This window comes from Brassica napus, chromosome A7, assembly GCF_020379485.1.
Source record: "Brassica napus cultivar Da-Ae chromosome A7, Da-Ae, whole genome shotgun sequence".
NCBI lineage: Eukaryota > Viridiplantae > Streptophyta > Magnoliopsida > Brassicales > Brassicaceae > Brassica > Brassica napus.
Window position 1 is genome coordinate 9,802,345 of NC_063440.1, and position 18,451 is coordinate 9,820,795.

Sequence of the window (18,451 nt, forward strand, 5' to 3'; positions counted from 1 at the left end):
CATTCAATAAAGGAAAATGACCAAGACATGTTTTATTAAAGGGTAAATCCATATTTATACTTTAGGATTAACTAATCTAGACTTACGATTTAGAGTTAAGGGGTGAAGTTTTGAGGATGAAATTTCAAACTAAAAAAAAAACAAAAATTAAAATTTTCAAAAAAAAGGTTATTTTGGTTATTTTTATTTTTGAAGGTTATTTTGGTAACAAAAACTTTAAAATGACTATTTGAGAGAATTACCCTTTTAAATTTTAGAAAAACTTAATTTCAAATGAAACAAATTATTTTGAGTTTCAGAAAATTAATTAAATTTGATATTAAAAATAAAATTCAGTTTATTTTATTCTTAAAACTTAAAATAAAATTAGAAATTTTTAAGAATTTTTTTTGAGTTTTCAATTTTTTTTTTTTAAATGTATAAAAATTAATAATAATTTTTGAATATACTAACATACTTAGAATATTAAAGTGGACACAATTTAAAGGTTAATTTATGAAAACGAACAAAATGGTTTTTAATCAACATCAAAATAGTTAATCTTATATATTAAACTGGATAGTAAAAATGTTTGGTTCCTATTTTTTAGAAAAAATAGTTGCGCTATTTTGTATGAAATTTTCCTAAATTAAATTTCCGAACAAGTTATTTTTTAGAAAGCTACATAGTACATACGTATTACCGGTTCAGTATGACTTAACCGATCATCCGCCCATTCAAACCTCGGCTAATTTTCTGAACATGGGTTAAATATAAACCACCCGGTTCAATCTCCGATGATCAGAGCTCCGAAGAAGCTCAAAACTCAGAGACTGCTCCTCCGTTGGCTTCTTCGATCGAAACCCTAAACAATGGAGGACGCCGACGGTCTCAGCTTCGATTTCGAAGGCGGTCTCGATTCCGCACCTACCCAACCCACAGCTTCAGTCCCGGTCCCTCCTCCCGAAAACTCATCCTCCGCCGCCGTAAACCTGACACCAAACTACGATCATTCCTCCGCGACGGTTCCCGGAGCTGGAAGAGGACGGAGCTTCCGTCAGACTGTTTGCAGACACTGGCTTCGAGGTCTGTGTATGAAAGCGGAAGCCTGCGGGTTCCTCCATCAGTACGACAAAGCTCGTATGCCTATCTGCCGGTTCTTCCGGTTACACGGCGAATGTAGAGAGCATGATTGCGTCTATAAACACACCAATGAAGATATCAAAGAGTGCAATATGTATGTCTTGTTCTTTGATTCTACTCTATGCATTGAATGATATTGGTGTTTGTTTCTTAGTTTGGTCTTATTGTCTTATGAAAGCTAATGGGTTCTAACTCTTACGCAGCGAATGATATTGGTGTCTGATTCTTAGTTTGGTCTACTTTGTTATGAAAGATAATGGGTTATATCTTCTCTATGCAGTGAAAGAGATTGTGTTTGGTTCTTTGTTTGGTATTGTCGTCTTATGAAAGTTAGTGGGTTCTACTACTCTACGCAATGAATGAGATTGTGTCTGGTTCTTAGTTTGGTCATATTGTATTGGCAGGTACAAGCTTGGGTTTTGTCCGAATGGTTCTGAGTGTCGATACAGGCATGCGAAGGTACCTGGACCTCCACCTCCAGTTGAGGAAGTTCTTCAGAAGATACAGCAACTGACTTCTTTCAATCATGGGCCTAACAGATTCTATCAACCACGGAACGTTGCTCCACAGTTGGGAGATGTTAAGCCTCAGGTGCAATTTCAGATGCAGGGACAGCTACAAGAGTCAGGTAACTTGCAGCAACAGCAACCTCAGCAAACACAACATCAGGTCAGCCAGACTCAGACACCAAACCCTGCTGAACAAACATCTCATGCTCATCCGTTGCCTCGGGGGGTGAATAGGTGTGTACAGAGTCCCACGGTTTTTAATTGGCTTGTGTAAACTGTATATCTATCAAGACGTTGGTTTCTTATAAGGGTGATCAGATACAGATACTTTTTATATTCACACACAAATGTATCTAGCTTTTATCTTTATATATCATATACAAGTTTAACTTCATGTTATATGTTCTATCTGATGTTAGGATACTTTGGTTTGATAGATACGTAGATTTAGAGATTGTAATCTTCCTCAATCAAATTGACCTGCGTCTGGTCTGGCTTTGCATTCTGATCTTTCTTTGACCTATTACTAGTCTCCCTCTTTCCATCAGTTCCCCTTCTTTCTTCATTTGATTTGTGGAATTAGGCTTTGCAAATGGTAGCGTATCCATATGCTGTCTTCATTCATAGTTGATTATAGTTTGTTAAGATCTATTAAGAAGCATATGAAACTTTAGAACCATTATCTTTTATTTAGTGATCTGACTCAGTGGTTTAGCAGGAATCCTGCAACCGTAAGAGTCATGCTTTGTCTTGTTGTTTCAGGTTAACAAACATTCAGTGGCTAGAGGTATTAAAAATGATTTTGTTGAGCTGTTATGATTACTGCTAAAAGAGGTCCAAAATTTGGCGGTTTCATCTTTCTGTTTTTAGCTGAATAATAATTTGTTGGCCTCTCTGCTTGCTTGTGGTGAAATAGTTAGTATTCATTGTCAACATTGATGTATTTTCGCTTCTTCACGAGTATCCCTTATGAGCTTCTAGTCAACATAAATTTTCTTGCTTCCTTTGATCTATATGGCTTATTTTAGTCATCCTTTTAACCTACAGTCTCAGTTGCTAACTTTATGCATAACATCTTGCCGCACTATTGTGCTTGCAGTTGTACATTATGCAATTTTATCAGCCTTTATTTGAAAGAACTTTCTTCCTTAATATGATGCCACTGAGAGTTCTTTCGTAATTGGTCCCTAAGAGTTCATTGCCTAAGTCTTTGCATTTGCACATTAAGATTTTATTCAGTTATTGATTAGAAGCCTTGTGATTCATGTAGTAAGTGTCTTCTGGATTCACATTCAGTTGATCTTAAATTCTTAAAACGTTGTTTAGTGTTTCATCTTTTGAAAATGCTTTACTTGGGTTATAGTTTGATGTAATTATGCGAACTCGTGGTATGTTGTAGTTTACTACATTCTCACTAAGCTTCATCTGCCATATCTGATACTTTTTAGAAAACTTGGGTTTTCAGGTATTTTGTAGTAAAAAGTTACAATCTAGAAAACTTCGAGTTATCTGTGCAACGAGGAGTATGGGCTACACAGAGAAGCAATGAAGCGAAACTTAATGAGGCTTTTGACTCTGTGGCAAATGTGATCTTGATATTCTCTGTTAACCGGACACGTCATTTCCAGGTAGTTCATTGGGCTAAACAGGAACCACTTTACTTATTGTTGAAAGACTTATTAATTATCTTTCTTCATCTGTATCAATGGTTGCTTTCTGTAACCTACTTCGTCCTAATTGTCGTATTTGGTAGGCAGCCTTATGAGCCTAACTTATCTTTCTTTTCACATGACGTTATAGGGCTGTGCTAAGATGACATCCAGAATTGGTGGTTACATTGGTGGAGAAAATTGGAAACATGAGCATGGCACCGCGCAGTTTGGCCGCAACTTTTCAGTTAAATGGTTAAAGGTATACTTTTTGCCTAAACCTCCCTTTGATTAGTATAGTTGTTGCTCTGAATCCCGGTTTAGTTTACTTCTTCCCTATGCGATTGAGCCTATATGGTCTTGCAATTCTGGTGCTATATTCTTATACACAAGTCTCAGTCTTGCTTGAAATGTTAGTGTGCCCTTTTACACCACCGATCTTAATACACGCTTTACTACTTTTTTTATTTTCTCTGTCTCTGTTCTGGTATTGTTAACAATGAGCTCTGGTATATGGTACTGAGAGCTAATGAAGTTCTTAACTTGATTTGCAGCATTCACATGACTTATCTGAGTGATTGTAATTCTCATCATTGTAGTTGTGCGAACTGTCCTTCCACAAAACTCGGAACTTGAGGAATCCTTACAATGAAAACTTACCTGTCAAGGTACGTTGTTACGCTATCATAGCTGGTCTCCTATTTAGGAGTAGTATCGTTTTTAGATACAATAAACTCAATTACTAAAATATGGTTGTTTATATCAATACACTGGCTGCAATGGTTAAATTGTCCCATGCTGACCATACTTGCATGGTAACACAAAAAAAAAAGTTTACTAGTCATTACAAGTTACTATTGATGCAGTGAGCCAGTGATAACGAAGTATTAAGCTAATGGTTGTTGCGTAATAGTCACCTTTAGCTTACTCTTTTGGTGTTCAATGACTGTAGATAAGCAGAGACTGTCAGGAGTTAGAGCCCTCCGTTGGCGAGGAGCTGGCTTCTTTGCTTTATCTAGAACCAGATAGCGAGCTTATGGTATATACTCTCTTTTAGTTGCTCGCTTTGTTCTTTTGATGGTTCTTAAGCGTTTAATTTACGATGACACATGGAAGAATTAAGCTCCATGTGTTTTTACTTTTCACTGATGGCTCTGCCTCTTTTAGGAGTTTAGTTACTTATGGTATATACTCTCTTTTTGTTGCTTAATGTTTTGTCTTACATTCAAGGCAATATCCATAGCTGCGGAAGCCAAACGCGAAGAAGAGAAAGCAAAGGGAGTGAATCCAGAGAGCAGAGCTGAGAATCCAGACATCGTCCCATTTCAGGACAACGAAGAAGAGGAAGATGAAAGCGAGGAGGAAGAAGATGGCATGGCAAACGGTCCCCAAGGCAGAGGAAGAGGAAGAGGAATGATGTGGCCTCCTCAAATGCCTCTAGGACGTGGAATCAGACCAATGCCTGGCATGGGAGGTTTCCCTCTCGGTGTAATGGCCCCTGCCGAAGCTTTTCCCTATGGACCTGGTGGCTATAACGGTATGCCAGATCCTTTTGGTATGGGTGGTCCAAGACCTTTTGGACAGCATGGACCGAGGTTTGGTGGTGATTTCAGAGGACCTGTACCGGGGATGATGTTTCCTGGTAGACCTCCGCAACAGTTTCCACGTAAAGGTTATGGGATGATGGGACGTGGACCGGTTATGGGAGGAATGGGAAACGCTGCTCCTCGAGGAGGAGGAGGCAGGCCAATGTATCATCCACCAGCGACAACAACAACATCAGTACGTCCTGCCTCTTCTAACCGGAGAACACCTGAGAGAAGTGATGACAGAGGAGTGGCCGTGGATGAACATACATCTCATGAGATGGAGCAGTCTGAGGGTGGAAACAGTTTGAGAAACGAAGAGAGTGGAAGTGAAGATGAGACGAAGCTCCAAGACGATCGAGGAATGGAGAAGGAAAGAAACGTCGGTGAAAAGTATTTTCCAAAGAATGAGAGAGACTTGCAGAAGTTACGGTTTTCAATATTTTTATTAAAAAAAATGTATTTTCAGACAACAGACAATAACTCTCACGCCTCTAGTGATTGAAAAGTAAACAATACCCCCATAGTCTTTTAACAAAGTAACAGCAAGTTATAGTTGCGCTCATCTTAGCCTAACAAACCAGTTTCTTTCGAGTTTCGACTGATGGTGGGAAAGAGGAATAATTTGCAAATTCGTTTCACTTCTGGATAATGATCAATGTATGAACTTAGATTCTGTAATGTTGAAGATTTCTTTTTGAATGAGAAAAATGATAAAACTAGTGAGATGTGTTTTACCATATACATATATGATATATGAAACTATGGGTGTAAGTGCATAACCAAAAGAATAAAATGAAGCTAACTATAACAAAATTTGAGAAAGAAAAAACTAAAGCTCACAGGAATATCCAATTCAATCATTTTCAACAAAATGGAATTATCTGTACTACAAGGTTAAAATTATATATAAACTGTAAAAATTATATAAAGAGGAGAGGTTGGGAGAGGAAAAGACGAAGCTGGCCTTGAAGAAGGGCAGGGTCTTTGATTTTGTTGGTGGATATTATCAAAAAAAGATATGAAACTAAGTAAACAAAGTTACAACATCTCTGTGATACCCTCTCACGATCAACATCCTTGGAACATTCTCCACCAGCAAATCCATATACTCCATGTAGAAATACGCCGGGTGGTTCAACGGAGGCGGCGGGAGACTAACCAGAACCACCGCTGCCATTCTCGAGTAACTGAGTATGGTCGAGTTCAGTTTCAGCATTGTATACAGAAACTTCTCCACTTGTTGCTCATTCACCACCATCGCTTTCCCATTCGCCAACCGAGGAGTCGAACCTTGACTCTTTATCTCTCCCAAGTAATCTGAGATTCGTCTCTGTGCAGCATCAAACGCTTCCAACGAATCTTCTTTGCTGTTTCCTTCTGATCTTATGTCCCATGACTTCATCGTCACCACGATTACTTCCGCTTGCATTCTCAGGTCGTAGAGGAACTTCTTCACGTCGGCTTTGAGTGCTTCCGCGTCTGAATCCTCTTCAGCTATGCAGAAGAGTTGGATCTTGCAGCTTTCGAAGCTTTCTTTTGTCAGAAGAAGCTGCGAGAGGAGAAGCATGAGACCACCGTCTCTCACAATCCAGTACAAGTCGATTGTTCCGTACTGTCTTTGGTACTCGTTTGGCCATTCGTCTAACCCTTTGATGATGACAACTGCTTTGTTTGCTGTTATGCAGTCGTTGATTATCCCAACGAATGTGGATGGAATCTCTGTTAGATTTTCACGGCGCCAGATCTCAGGGTACCGCATTACCACGATGTTGGGTTTGAGATTCCCCAGTCCCATCGTCTGGATGATCCCACGGAACCCTTCGGTCATGTTTGGGGCTACAACTATTTCAGCTACACCTTCACAACGCTTATACTCAATGTAGGTGGCTAGTTTGTTGCAGGCTTCCTTTGCTTCTTCAGCACATTCATAGTAGTCACCATCTAGTATGTCGACAAAGATGGACATTCCACGACCTTTTTTCTTCATACAGTTGGCGAAATCAGCCAGTTTAGGGTGGCACGGAACATTCTCTGGGAGCTGTCCCCATGGTCTGCAGAAAACAAGAGGGATTGGATACCAGTTCTTGGGGTGCACTTGATTCGCTGCAATTAGGAGAGAAGATAGTGCATGAGAAAAGCTTAGATAAATGGACCATCTGATATTAGATAAGGCAGGTTCGGTGTAACAACACATAGAGAATGTAATTATGTAACCTTACCTCCGAGTGACCTGAGACTACGAAGGGCCAGCTGAAAATATGCACTCTTGAAACCATCTCCCCAGTCCCCGGCCTTTCCTTTTAGCCCAACGTATTTGTATATAAGACTTGCAAGAGCAATGGCAACCACAGTGAATGACCAAGAAATCAAGAACATGATCACTGCAACCGTAGAGAAAAAAAAACGCAGGAAAAATCAACAAGAGTCTTCACAATAGGACATCTTCTCGAGCGATTGATTATTCGAAAATTCATACCTATGCAAAGTGCGGCTCCAACAAAGGAAAGGCTCCAATGATGATATTTCCACCGTGGACGCCAGCTTGGAGCATCAAGAAGATCGAGCAGGAAACAAGACAAGTTTACTCCCGAATAGCATAGAAGATAGAACATAGTCACAGTCGGTGTGATAAGATCTAGATTTCCAATAACAACACATCCGATGCAGATCAATGCTGTGAAAAGCGTAGCTATGTGAGGTTCACTCGTATCTGCAACTTTAAAATAATTTAGGATGGGGAGAATATCATCATTTGCTATAGCGGCAAGCAACCTAGGGGCCCCTGTCAAACTCTGGAGAGCAGCCCCTAAGGTTGAAAGGATGATTCCAACATGAACAATGACAGGCCACGGCCAAGCAACTGTTGCAGTAAGTAGCCTGCAATAGTGGAAAATATTTCATTGCATGTATAGTCCATGATATAAGCTAGGTGTTCAAGTCCTAAAAGAAGAAGTCTCAGCGAGCAGTATCAAACATAAATATTCTATCCTGCCATAAACTAAGAAAAACATTATAGCTTTGAAGGCCCCTAATGACTTTGCGTAGTATATTCAGATCTTTCTAGTTTCTTTCAAATCATGATAAAGATAAGTGCAAGTGATAAGTGGGGCTTTTTAATTTCCTCCAGGACACTTAACAAGATATAACAGATCAGCTGTAGAATATAAAAAAGTAACCACACGAGGAGTAAAAATGTTACCTATCAGTCAAAAGTTTGTCACGGGTCGCAACAGCTCCAAAAAACAACACAGAGATCACATACAGTGAGGTAGTAGTAAGAGTGGCAGCCAACGTTCCAACAGGAATTGATCTTTGTGTGTCTTTCAGTGAAGATGATCGATTTGAACCAGCCATAATTCCTGTTACAGCAGGGAAAAATAGACCCACCAAATCACTGAAAATAAAACAAACAAAGAGAAGTGTAAATAAATTTCAGACTAAAAACTGAGCAAATAAACTTAACACCAAAACTAGAGTTTCACTATCATGGGCAACACTATTTCTGAAAGTGACTCACTTGAATGTCCAGTATGTGCCTCCAGTTGGATCAGGAATTCCCGCATTATTTGTCATCTGATAAGCAGAACTCCAGTTATCTCTAAAACTTTTAAAACGCAAGCCCGTAATTCCAGCTGGTCAGATCATAACAGGGTAACAAAGTGAAGGTTAAAAATTTGGGGGTAAAATAAATCTATTTCCAACAATATTCAGAAATGGCTTACTGTCAGGATCATCTGTCTTTGCCAAAAATATCCCGATGAATATGCAGAATATAGAGAGCAAAACCGGTATTAGGAACGCAGGTGCAACCCGATTAATCATCTTAACGCCGCCAAACACAATGAAGCATAGAAGGATAGTCACAACAATTCCATAAATCTGCAAGTCATGTGAGTTTGGGCTTTGTATTGGTTCTGCAACTGCTGTTCCATTAACCTTCGTGATAGTTTCTGCCATTAGAAATAAGACACAGATAAGTGACTAAATGCGAGTAATTGGCTATAGATTATGTCCTCAGGGAAAACAAGTAAACGTTTTTGTTAAATAGAACTCAGAAGTTGGTAGGCAAAAATATCGTTCTTGCAAATCCTGTTTTGCATATACGCTTTGCCACTTCCAACAATTGATGAAACAAGTCTTTCGAGTCAAGACTAGCATGATAAAGTGGTGACAAAAACTGACAGATTGCTAAAGGGTTATATGTCCTAGAAGCCCTTTGGTTTGGTTCCAGGTTTCAATTCTTACAAGTTCCACAGTAATACCTCTAAAAATCCCAGCAGCCGGGAACGCTTTTAGAAAAGTCTCCACAGCACCCAAAACGTACCTACAGTTATAAGGAGGAAATAATAAAAAGTAGTTACTAAAAGCACTTGGAGGCCATGTAAAACTGAAGAGAGCACCAGCAACTCAAAAGAATGGGTGGTGGGCTTAAGACTTTCTGCAAGAGAGTTTCCTTCAAAGGATCCAGAATTTACACTTACAGAGCTCCAGCAACTGCGTTGCCAAGGAAGAAGCATAAGCCTATGCTAATCCCAACCTCCGGACCAAGAGCACGACCAATGAGGTAATATGGTCCACCACCCTGGAAGTAATGCAAAAATTAATTACAGAATTAACTTGAAGTCCTGACTATTGTTCATCACACAAGGAAGAGAAAAGTAATAGGGGTGCCAACTATGGACCAGAAACCCAACGCACGGAAGGCTACTTATAACTACAGTTAAAGAAAATTCGGGAGATATAACATAAAAATTAAGAATTACCTTCATTGCGCCATTTGTCGCAATGGCACTCAAAGATATCGTCGTCAAGAATGTACATAATCCACAGAGCAATACCAATACGAGGCTTTGTCCAATACCAGCCATGCCAACAATCCTGAAAACTGAACAGCTTAAGACCAGCCATGATGACTTTGCAGACTGGTGTACAACATCAAGGACTTTGCAGTCTTACCATGTGAAACGGATGTAGTATATAATTCCTAATATGTTTTGTAAGCAGGGAACGAAAACTCCCATCATTGTACCCATCTTGAGAGCAGGCTACAAAAACCAAGCAGATATAGTAACATCGTGAAAAACCATAAATGCAGCGATGGATGAAAACTGCCAGACTATATTACATAGAAAAATTAATTTCGCAGCACCATAATAGACAGAGTCAACAACAGAACAATGAAGGATATTTTCAGACGAAGGAAAAAAATCTAATCATCCTGAAACAATGATTGCTAAACACAGAGCAGTTAAACAAACAGATAAAGGAACGCGACCTTTGCAATCAAACAGATTAAACTTCAATACAGAAAATGTTCACCCATCTAGGTTTAAAATTGTATAACAAACGTTTCCAAACAAAGGAGAGAAAACTGGAGGAGACAAGGGGTAATTCTAGTGCATGACACTTGAAGTCCTGGCGTGCCCCTGCACCGCCAGTGTTAGAGAGGTATTAACTTTTTATTCGGTTATTCTCTCATATCGCTCTCTTCACTAAGCCTGATGTGACTCGACAGTTTTGCTCTAACAGAAAAACAAGAGAAGAGCTTGGCTGGAACAGCCTGGCAAATGCATGATTTACAAACAAGTGAGAAGCTAATGGGAATAGGAAGATACCTTTGGGTGCCCTTGCGTGATAGAGATATCCTCCCCATCCCTAGGGCTAGATGGTGCCGCAACTTGCTCCCCCGTCATACTGAAGGAAATATTCAATCACATATAAAATTAAGAGAATGTATTTCTCAAAGAAAAACACATATACAATACGCATTTACACATCAGGGTGATGAAAGAGAGATCCTTAAAATATAGTTAAGAATCACTCAGAACAACATATAGCAGCAATAGAAAGCACATTCATGCTATAAGAATCATGAACTGTATACATAGTCAAGGGCAGGAAACTTGTATCCTCCAAAAAGACCAGGCTGATCAACGAAAACAAGAGACCATTTCCAGTATATTTAGCTACAGTCTTTCTTTAATCTTTCTAATGTACATTTCTACATGTAGAGTTGTAGATATCAAAATGAAGAAGGCATGTACCTCTTCAAACCAAGAATGTTGACAAGAGAATCGAAACCAAATAATTCGAGCTTGGACTCCTTCTGATGGCCATTGACACCATCTTCTAGTCTTGGACCCTCCCTTCCACCAGCGCCCAACTCTCCTGGCGTAACTACTTTTATGTTCCTGTTCAAAAACCTACAAACGTGAGACACTCACGAGGCACAATTCAACGATACAAGCAAATTCTCAGTAACAATGTCTACTGATCACGAGATCTTCATTAACGAAAAGAGCTTCACGTTATGAGGAAGGGATCCGACTATGAAATTACTTGAGAGTGGGAGAGGAGGACGATCCAGGTTCGACTGAGGACATTTCGATTACCGCCCTATCGTGCGCCACCACCGGCCTGTATCTTCCTCCGCCGAGACGCGGGAAGTCCTCTTCGCCGGCTTCTTCAATGTCCCCCCTATCCATTTCTCCCGAAGAATCTGGACAGATCTCTTTCTCCTCCTTTCAACACTGAGAAGGATATCTCGTCGGAATCAGAGATCGGAGAGTTTGAAATCTGACGAAAAAGTGAGATCGAGGACTCGTCGATTTAACGGAAAGAAAAAAAATATTATAAACTGAGGAAATTAAAAGAAAAAGGGTTAAAATATATAATTTGGGCTTCTTGGGTCAAAGTGAAATGTCCTTGTGGAAGCACCGTAGCCTATTGGTTAAGGTTTAAAGGCTTCTACACCCAGGTCTGGGGTTCGAATCCCAGATTATGCAATTTATTGCAGATTACAGGAAATTCAGGTTTCAAGTCCCGGAAAGAGCGGTTTATTAAACAATTATGCAGACTACAGAAGAAAGACTTGCAAGGGATCTTCAACATGGTGCAAGTAAATCTGGCCAGACGTCCAGACGTGGATCTTCATAGGACGGCTCAGGTGATGCAGTTAAGCGTAGGTCTTCATAAGGCAAGTAGTATTGTCGGTTGTCGAATCGTCTATGTAATATTTCCTATATCATAATTGTAAGATCGTAAAAAATCAGCGTTAAAAAAAAAGTGAAATGTCCTTCAATTCCTTAGCATAATATAGTCTTGGTCACTTCTAGATTTTCTTCTTCTTTTTTAATTAACCTTTTATTTAAAACTAATAAACTACTTTAATCATTTTCCACTTTAATAAACCAACTTAAGTAATATAATTACGTTCATAAATAGACAATTTTCAAATTTTGATCACAAAAATAGACCACAAGGAAGAAAATGACCAAAATGTTTCATTTAATAGATAAAATGATACTAATATCCTAGATATATAGAAAAAGTAAAAAATATTAATTTTTTATATAGTTTTAGATTATATGTTTTCAAATTCGAACTTTTTTATAATTTTTTTTTGAATTTTTTCTTTTTCAGAATTTTTTTTAAATTTTTTTTTAAAAATTTTCTTTTTGTAATTCGAAAATATTTTTTGAAACTATTTTTAAAATTTTTATTTTTAAATTTTTAATATTTATTTTCTATTTTATAAAATGTTAAACCTCAAACCCAAATCTCCTAGATTATAACCTAACCCTTCTAGTTATTATTTGCAGGTTTCCTCATAGTGGATCACTGCATGATTATCCCTGATGAATGGACTTTCACCGACTCTCGTTAGAATTTTGTATAACTGATAAGGATAAAATGTCAGAGATTGTACATATTCGCCCTGGTATGGCTTTGCTTGAATTATAAAACAATGTTGTCAAGGAGTTCTTCACTGTCACAGCTCCTGCAACTCATGCTGTCTTGAGTTATTGGCTTCCTAACACTAAAAAGCTTGCTACCGGACTCACAACACCACCGGTTATACTTACCAATGACAGGCCTCTCTTACTTCTTCCTTCACTTTGAAACTCACCACGGCGTGAATTTATTTGTCACTTTCGACACTAAAAGAGACACACGTCAAATGATCTAAGTAGATGAAAATCCTTTACCAATTTACAATACCTAGCCAACCTTTAAAGCACAATCTCAACCCCTTTCGCCTCCCTTTAACAGTTTCTTCGAAAATTTCCTCTTTCTTCCTTTTTGATGAAGATGAACTCCTATAAGATATGCCTATCCACCCACCAAATGAGAATAACTATCCTTTACATTTTGCTGGGACATGTCCTTCATTCACCGATCTTTCAAAATCCATCGATTCTTCCTTCACGAGGAAATAAAATGCTAGAAAAAAATGTTCAAAGAAGATTATTGGAGGAGATAATGATGGAATCAGTTAAGAGATAAGTACGAATATTGTGAGAGATAAATATAAGTTAGTTGAGATGTTTATCCTAACCAAGTCGGTTAAGGAAGTTGTATAAATACGTTTGTATATTCATGAATAAGATCAAGCAATTCTATAAACTTACATGGTATCAGAGCTGAGATCAACATAAAACCTACGCTCAGAATTGTTCCGTGATAAACAAGATACATCATGGGAGATGAGAATAAGCAAGTGGTTGCGAAACAGAGTGATTCGATGGTGGTGACCTCGCCGTATACTCTGTTCTCGTCAGATAATCCAGGAGCACTGATTACATCAGTTAAGCTGAAGGGTGAGAATTACAACGAATGGGCAATGGAGATGGCTAATGCGCTTAGGGCAAAGAAAAAGTTTGGTTTCATTGACGGAATGTTGCCCAAACCAAGCGAGGAGAGCTCTGAGTTGGAGGCATGGTTAAGTGTCAACTCTATGATAGTTGGTTGGATACGATCATCAATAGAACCGAGGGTCAGATCTACTGTGACATTTATCACAGAAGCACACAAGCTGTGGGAGAATTTGAAGAAGAGATTTGAGGTCGGTAACAAAGTGCGAGTTCATCAGTTGATGGAACAGCTTGCATCTTATCGACAGAACGGACAGCCAGTGATAGACTATTATGGTCGTCTGGCGATGATGTGGGAAGAGCTACAAACTTACAAACCTCCACCAGCGTGTAGCTGTACAGCAGCTGCGGCATATGAGAAGGAGAGAGAAGATGAGCGTGTGCATCAGTTCATCATGGGCTTGGACGATTCGAGGTTCAGCAATGTGGTAACAGCAATAATAGAGGCAGATGAGTTGCCTGATTTGGGTAAAGCCTACGCAAAGGTTATCAGAGAAGAGGCGAGACTAAACACTGCTAAATCCAGAGAAGTGGCTCAACAAGAAGCTATTGGGTTTGCAAGTAGAAAAGAAGGAAGAAAGTTCAAAAGAAGCTCGTGATGCTAGTAGTTTGGCGACACGATCAGAAAACACTAATGGAGGGTATGGAAGCAGATCATTGGAGAAAAATTGTTCTACTGTGGCAAGACAGGACACGACAAGAGCACGTGTTGGCAGATAATTGGCTTCCCTGTGTGGATGAATGAAAGACGAGGAAGAGGTTCTAGCAGAGGTGGACGCGGTAGATCCAACAGTGGTTATGGTCGTGGGGGAGCAAGTGGACGTGGTACTGCGAACACTGCTCATGCGACTAGCTCACACGGGTCTGGAACTTCAGACTTGTCACCAGATCAATGGAAAGCTATCACTCAGATAATTAATGAAGGGAGATCATACACACAGTCTGAGAAACTTTCTGGTAAGCCTATAGGTGATGTTATAATTGACTCTGGTGCGTCACACCATATGACTGGAAACGTCTCATTCCTGGTGAATGTTAGAGACACAGGACCGTGTGTAGTTGGTTTTGCGGATGGAGGACGTTCAACGTCTACTCAAATGGGTGACATGATCCTCACGGATCGCATATCTCTGAAAGATGTGCTTCTAGTACCAAACTTGGACTGTACTCTTATCTCGGTGTCCAAGCTGTTGAAGCATACTAATTGTTTTGCCTTATTCACAGACACCATTTGTGTTTTGCAGGACCGTTCTTCGAAGACTCTGATTGGAGCCGGTGAAGAACGTGATGGGGTTTACTTCTTCAAGGATGTGAGAGTTGCTCGTGCCTGCAAAGCTGATGGGAGTGAGGATCAACTGTTGTGGCATAGAAGACTTGGACATCCATCTGTTTCGGTTTTTTCTACTTTGTCTGAGCTTTCTGGTGTTAAAAATAAAGCTTGTTCTAGTCACTGTGACGTGTGTTTTAGAGCAAAGCAAACAAGAGATGTTTTTTATGATAGTATTAATAAAACGAGCAAGATCTTTGAGTTAATTCATGTGGATGTTTGGGGACCGTATAGAGTTCCTGCTTCGAGTGGTGCAGCCTATTTTCTTACTGTGGTTGACGACTTCTCGAGAGCAGTATGGACACACCTATTACTGGCAAAATCTGAAGTGAAGAAAGTTATACATAGGCTTTGCGCTTACAGTGAAAACAGTTTGGTCAAGCGGTTCAGATTGTGAGAAGTGACAATGGGATGAAGTTCATGTGTTTGAAGGATTTCTTTCAGGATAAAGGGATAATACACCAAACAAGCTGCGTAGACACGCCACAGCAAAATGGGCGTGTGGAGAGAAAGCACAGACACATCTTGAATGTTGCAAGGGCATTGTTGTTTCAGTCACACATGCCTGTGAAATTTTGGGGAGAAGCTGTAACAACGGCGACACACGTGATCAATATGACGCCAACAAAGATATTGAAAAACAGATCACCGCATGAAGTTTTGTTCGGAGCTAAGCCAAATTATGGTTCCTTGCGTGTGTTTGGCTCGCTGTGTCATGTACATAGGCGAGATAGGGACAAAGACAAGTTTGGCGCAAGGAGTAGGAGATGCGTGTTTGTAGGCTATCCGTTTGGGAAGAAGGCCTGGAGGGTGTATGACATGGAAACAAATGAATTTGTGGTATCCAGAGACATAAGCTTTCTTGAGGATGTGTTTCTTTTTTCACAAGAAACAGAAAAGTGCGTGGAGATTAGAGAAGTAACGGGTAGTCCAGATGATGATTGGATCATTAATGTGGGTGTGAGTGTGCCTGCAACGAGTGTGCAAGTCTCTGGAGGGTACATTAGCACTCCGGTGGTTACTGAACAGAATGTGCCTAGAGAACAGAGTGAGAGGACAGAGCAAAGTGACGGTGGAAAAGAGATAGGAATGGAAAAAGACAAAGCTGAGGAAGTATCAACTGAAGTAGTTGAACCCATGATGGGTAGGGGGTGTAGAGACAAGAAACCTTCAACAAGGCTGCGAGATTATGTCAACTACAACGCACGTTGTCTCAAAGAAGAACCCCATCACGATCTCACCACCGCCTCTGTTCCAAAGTCAGAGTCAACGTTGACAGTCCAAGGTAATACGCCGTATCCTATTACAAACTATATATCTGATGATAAATTTTCCCCTGCACATAAAGCTTTTCTAGCTGCAATAACAAATGGAGAAGAGCCAAGAAGCTACAAAGAAGCTATGCAGCAAGAGATATGGCGTGACTCAATGCAGAGTGAGATCAAGGCGTTTGAGGTTAACAAGGCATTCAGCATTGTGGATTTGCCTCCTGGGAAGAGAGCCATAGGCAACATGTGGATCTACAAATTTAAATACAATGCTGATGGGAGTGTGGAGAGACCAAAATCTCGTTTAGTGGCTCTAGGTAATCGGCAAGTGAAAGGGAGAGACTTCAAGGAGACATTTGCTCCGGTAGCAAAGATGACGACTGTGAGATGTTTGTTGAGAATAATCGCAGGGAAAGGATGGATTGTACATCAAATGGATGTGCACAATGCGTTCTTGCATGGAGATCTCAAAGAAGAGGTTTATATGAAGCTTCCGCAAGGGTTTCAGGCGTTGGGACCAAACAAAGTTTGTAGGTTGCATAAGGCGATATATGGGCTGAGACAAGCTCCTCGATGCTGGTTCCAGAAACTCACAGATGCACTTAAAGGCTTCGGGTTTCACCATTCTTACGCAGACTACTCTCTGTTTATGTATTCGAAGGGAAACGTGGAGCTTAGGGTACTCATATATGTGGATGATTTACTCATTTGTGGGAATGATGTCGAGTTTTTAACCAAGTTCAAAGATCATTTAGGAAAATGCTTTCATATGAAGGACCTGGGGAAACTAAAATATTTCCTTGGAATAGAAGTTGGACGTGGTGCTGAAGGATTCTTGCTTAAGCAAAGAAAGTATACTCTGGACTTGGTTGCAGACACTGGATTACTTGGTTCGAAACCGGCTGCTACACCGATGGAGATACAGCACAAGTTGGCATTGGACTTGAGTCCGTTTTTACGAGATGCAGAGAAGTACAGGAGGTTAGTTGGTCGCTTGATTTATCTATCAATTACGCGACCAGACATATCGTATGCAGTACATATCTTATCACAGTTCATGCAAAAGCCTCGTGAGATGCAGTGGAGTGCTGCTATGAGAGTCGTAAGATACTTAAAAGGAACTGCTGGTCAAGGTATACTGTTGGGATCTCAAGTGGATACGAGTTTGTCTGTATACTGCAACGCGGATTGGTCAGCATGCCCTGTTACGAGACGATCTTTGAGTGCGTATGTGGCACTTGTTGGTGATTCACCGGTATCGTGGAAGACTAAGAAGCAGGGAGTAGTGTCACATTCGTCAGCTGAGTCTGAGTACCGGTCGATGGCGCAGGCAACAAGAGAAGTGAAGTGGCTTAGGAGACTGTTACGTGACTTAGGAGCTCCACAGCGCAAACCATCCAAGCTGTTCTGTGATAGCAAGTCAGCATTGCATATAGCAGCCAATCCGGTGTTCCATGAAAGAACTAAACATATTGAATCTGATTGTCATCAAGTGAGAGATGCGATACAAGAAGGACTGTTGGAGACGGTTCATGTAAGAACCACTGAGCAACTAGCAGATGTTTTGACAAAGGCACTTGGTCGTGCGCAGTTTTAGTACTTGTTGGTCAAGTTGGGAGTTCGAAACCTTCACCTTCCCAACTTGAAGGGGAGTATTGGAGGAGATAATGATGGAATCAGTTAAGAGATAAGTACGAGTATTGTGAGAGATAAATATAAGTTAGTTGAGATGTTTATCCTAACCAAGTCGGTTAAGGAAGTTGTATAAATACGTTTGTATATTCATGAATAAGATCAAGCAATTCTATAAACTTACAAAGATCTTGAAAACATTCCTGACAATTGGTTGATCGATGAGGAAGAGGAGACTACTTCAGAAAGTTCTCTTTTTAGAGCATTTGTTAGGGGAACACACTTTCTGATGCAGCTGAGATTATGGTGGTATCAAACTCCCTAAAACAGCCCCATAATTTAAAATCGTTAATAGATGTCGCATAATTTGCTTGCCTTTTAGACAAAGGCGTGCAGTTCTCTTCAGGCACATGGGAAACAAACTCACTACACGCCTCGGCCTTTGCAAACGTCACGCTTTTTGACGTCAATTCTTTTAACTTTTGGCTAAAAGAGCCACCCAAACAAATAAAACTAAATAATGAGTTAATCTTGTCACGTAACAGCAAAAACAAAAAGTCTCCGTCGCCGGGACTCGAACCCGGGTCTCTCGGGTGAGAGCCGAGTATCCTAACCAGCTAGACTACGACGGATTTTGTATTAATCTATATATAAGAATTTTATAATTGCTTCAAAGATATTTAGTTTTGGGCAACCTTCTC

General features: G+C 40.0%; 1 protein-coding gene, 1 non-coding gene and 1 pseudogene across 2 annotated transcripts; 1 reads left to right on the forward strand and 2 right to left on the reverse strand.

The window, feature by feature from the left end:
* Nucleotides 1-717: 717 nt before the first annotated feature.
* Nucleotides 718-5,384, forward strand: LOC111199210 (annotated as a pseudogene).
* A 330-nt stretch (nucleotides 5,385-5,714) lies between these two features.
* Nucleotides 5,715-11,541, reverse strand: LOC111199211 (cation-chloride cotransporter 1). Its single transcript, XM_048736609.1, has 13 exons — nucleotides 11,209-11,541; nucleotides 10,914-11,060; nucleotides 10,485-10,563; nucleotides 9,826-9,914; nucleotides 9,633-9,747; nucleotides 9,351-9,451; nucleotides 9,132-9,193; nucleotides 8,592-8,819; nucleotides 8,387-8,501; nucleotides 8,069-8,263; nucleotides 7,346-7,746; nucleotides 7,089-7,250; nucleotides 5,715-6,972 (listed from the first exon to the last, which is right to left on the reverse strand). Exons 1-13 carry the CDS (start codon nucleotides 11,352-11,354, stop codon nucleotides 5,894-5,896), a joined length of 2,919 nt encoding a protein of 972 aa, XP_048592566.1. The 5' UTR covers nucleotides 11,355-11,541; the 3' UTR covers nucleotides 5,715-5,893.
* Nucleotides 11,542-18,309: 6,768 nt separating this feature from the next.
* On the reverse strand, nucleotides 18,310-18,382 carry TRNAE-CUC. Its single transcript has one exon. It is a non-coding gene; the product is annotated as a tRNA-Glu (tRNA).
* Nucleotides 18,383-18,451: the final 69 nt, after the last annotated feature.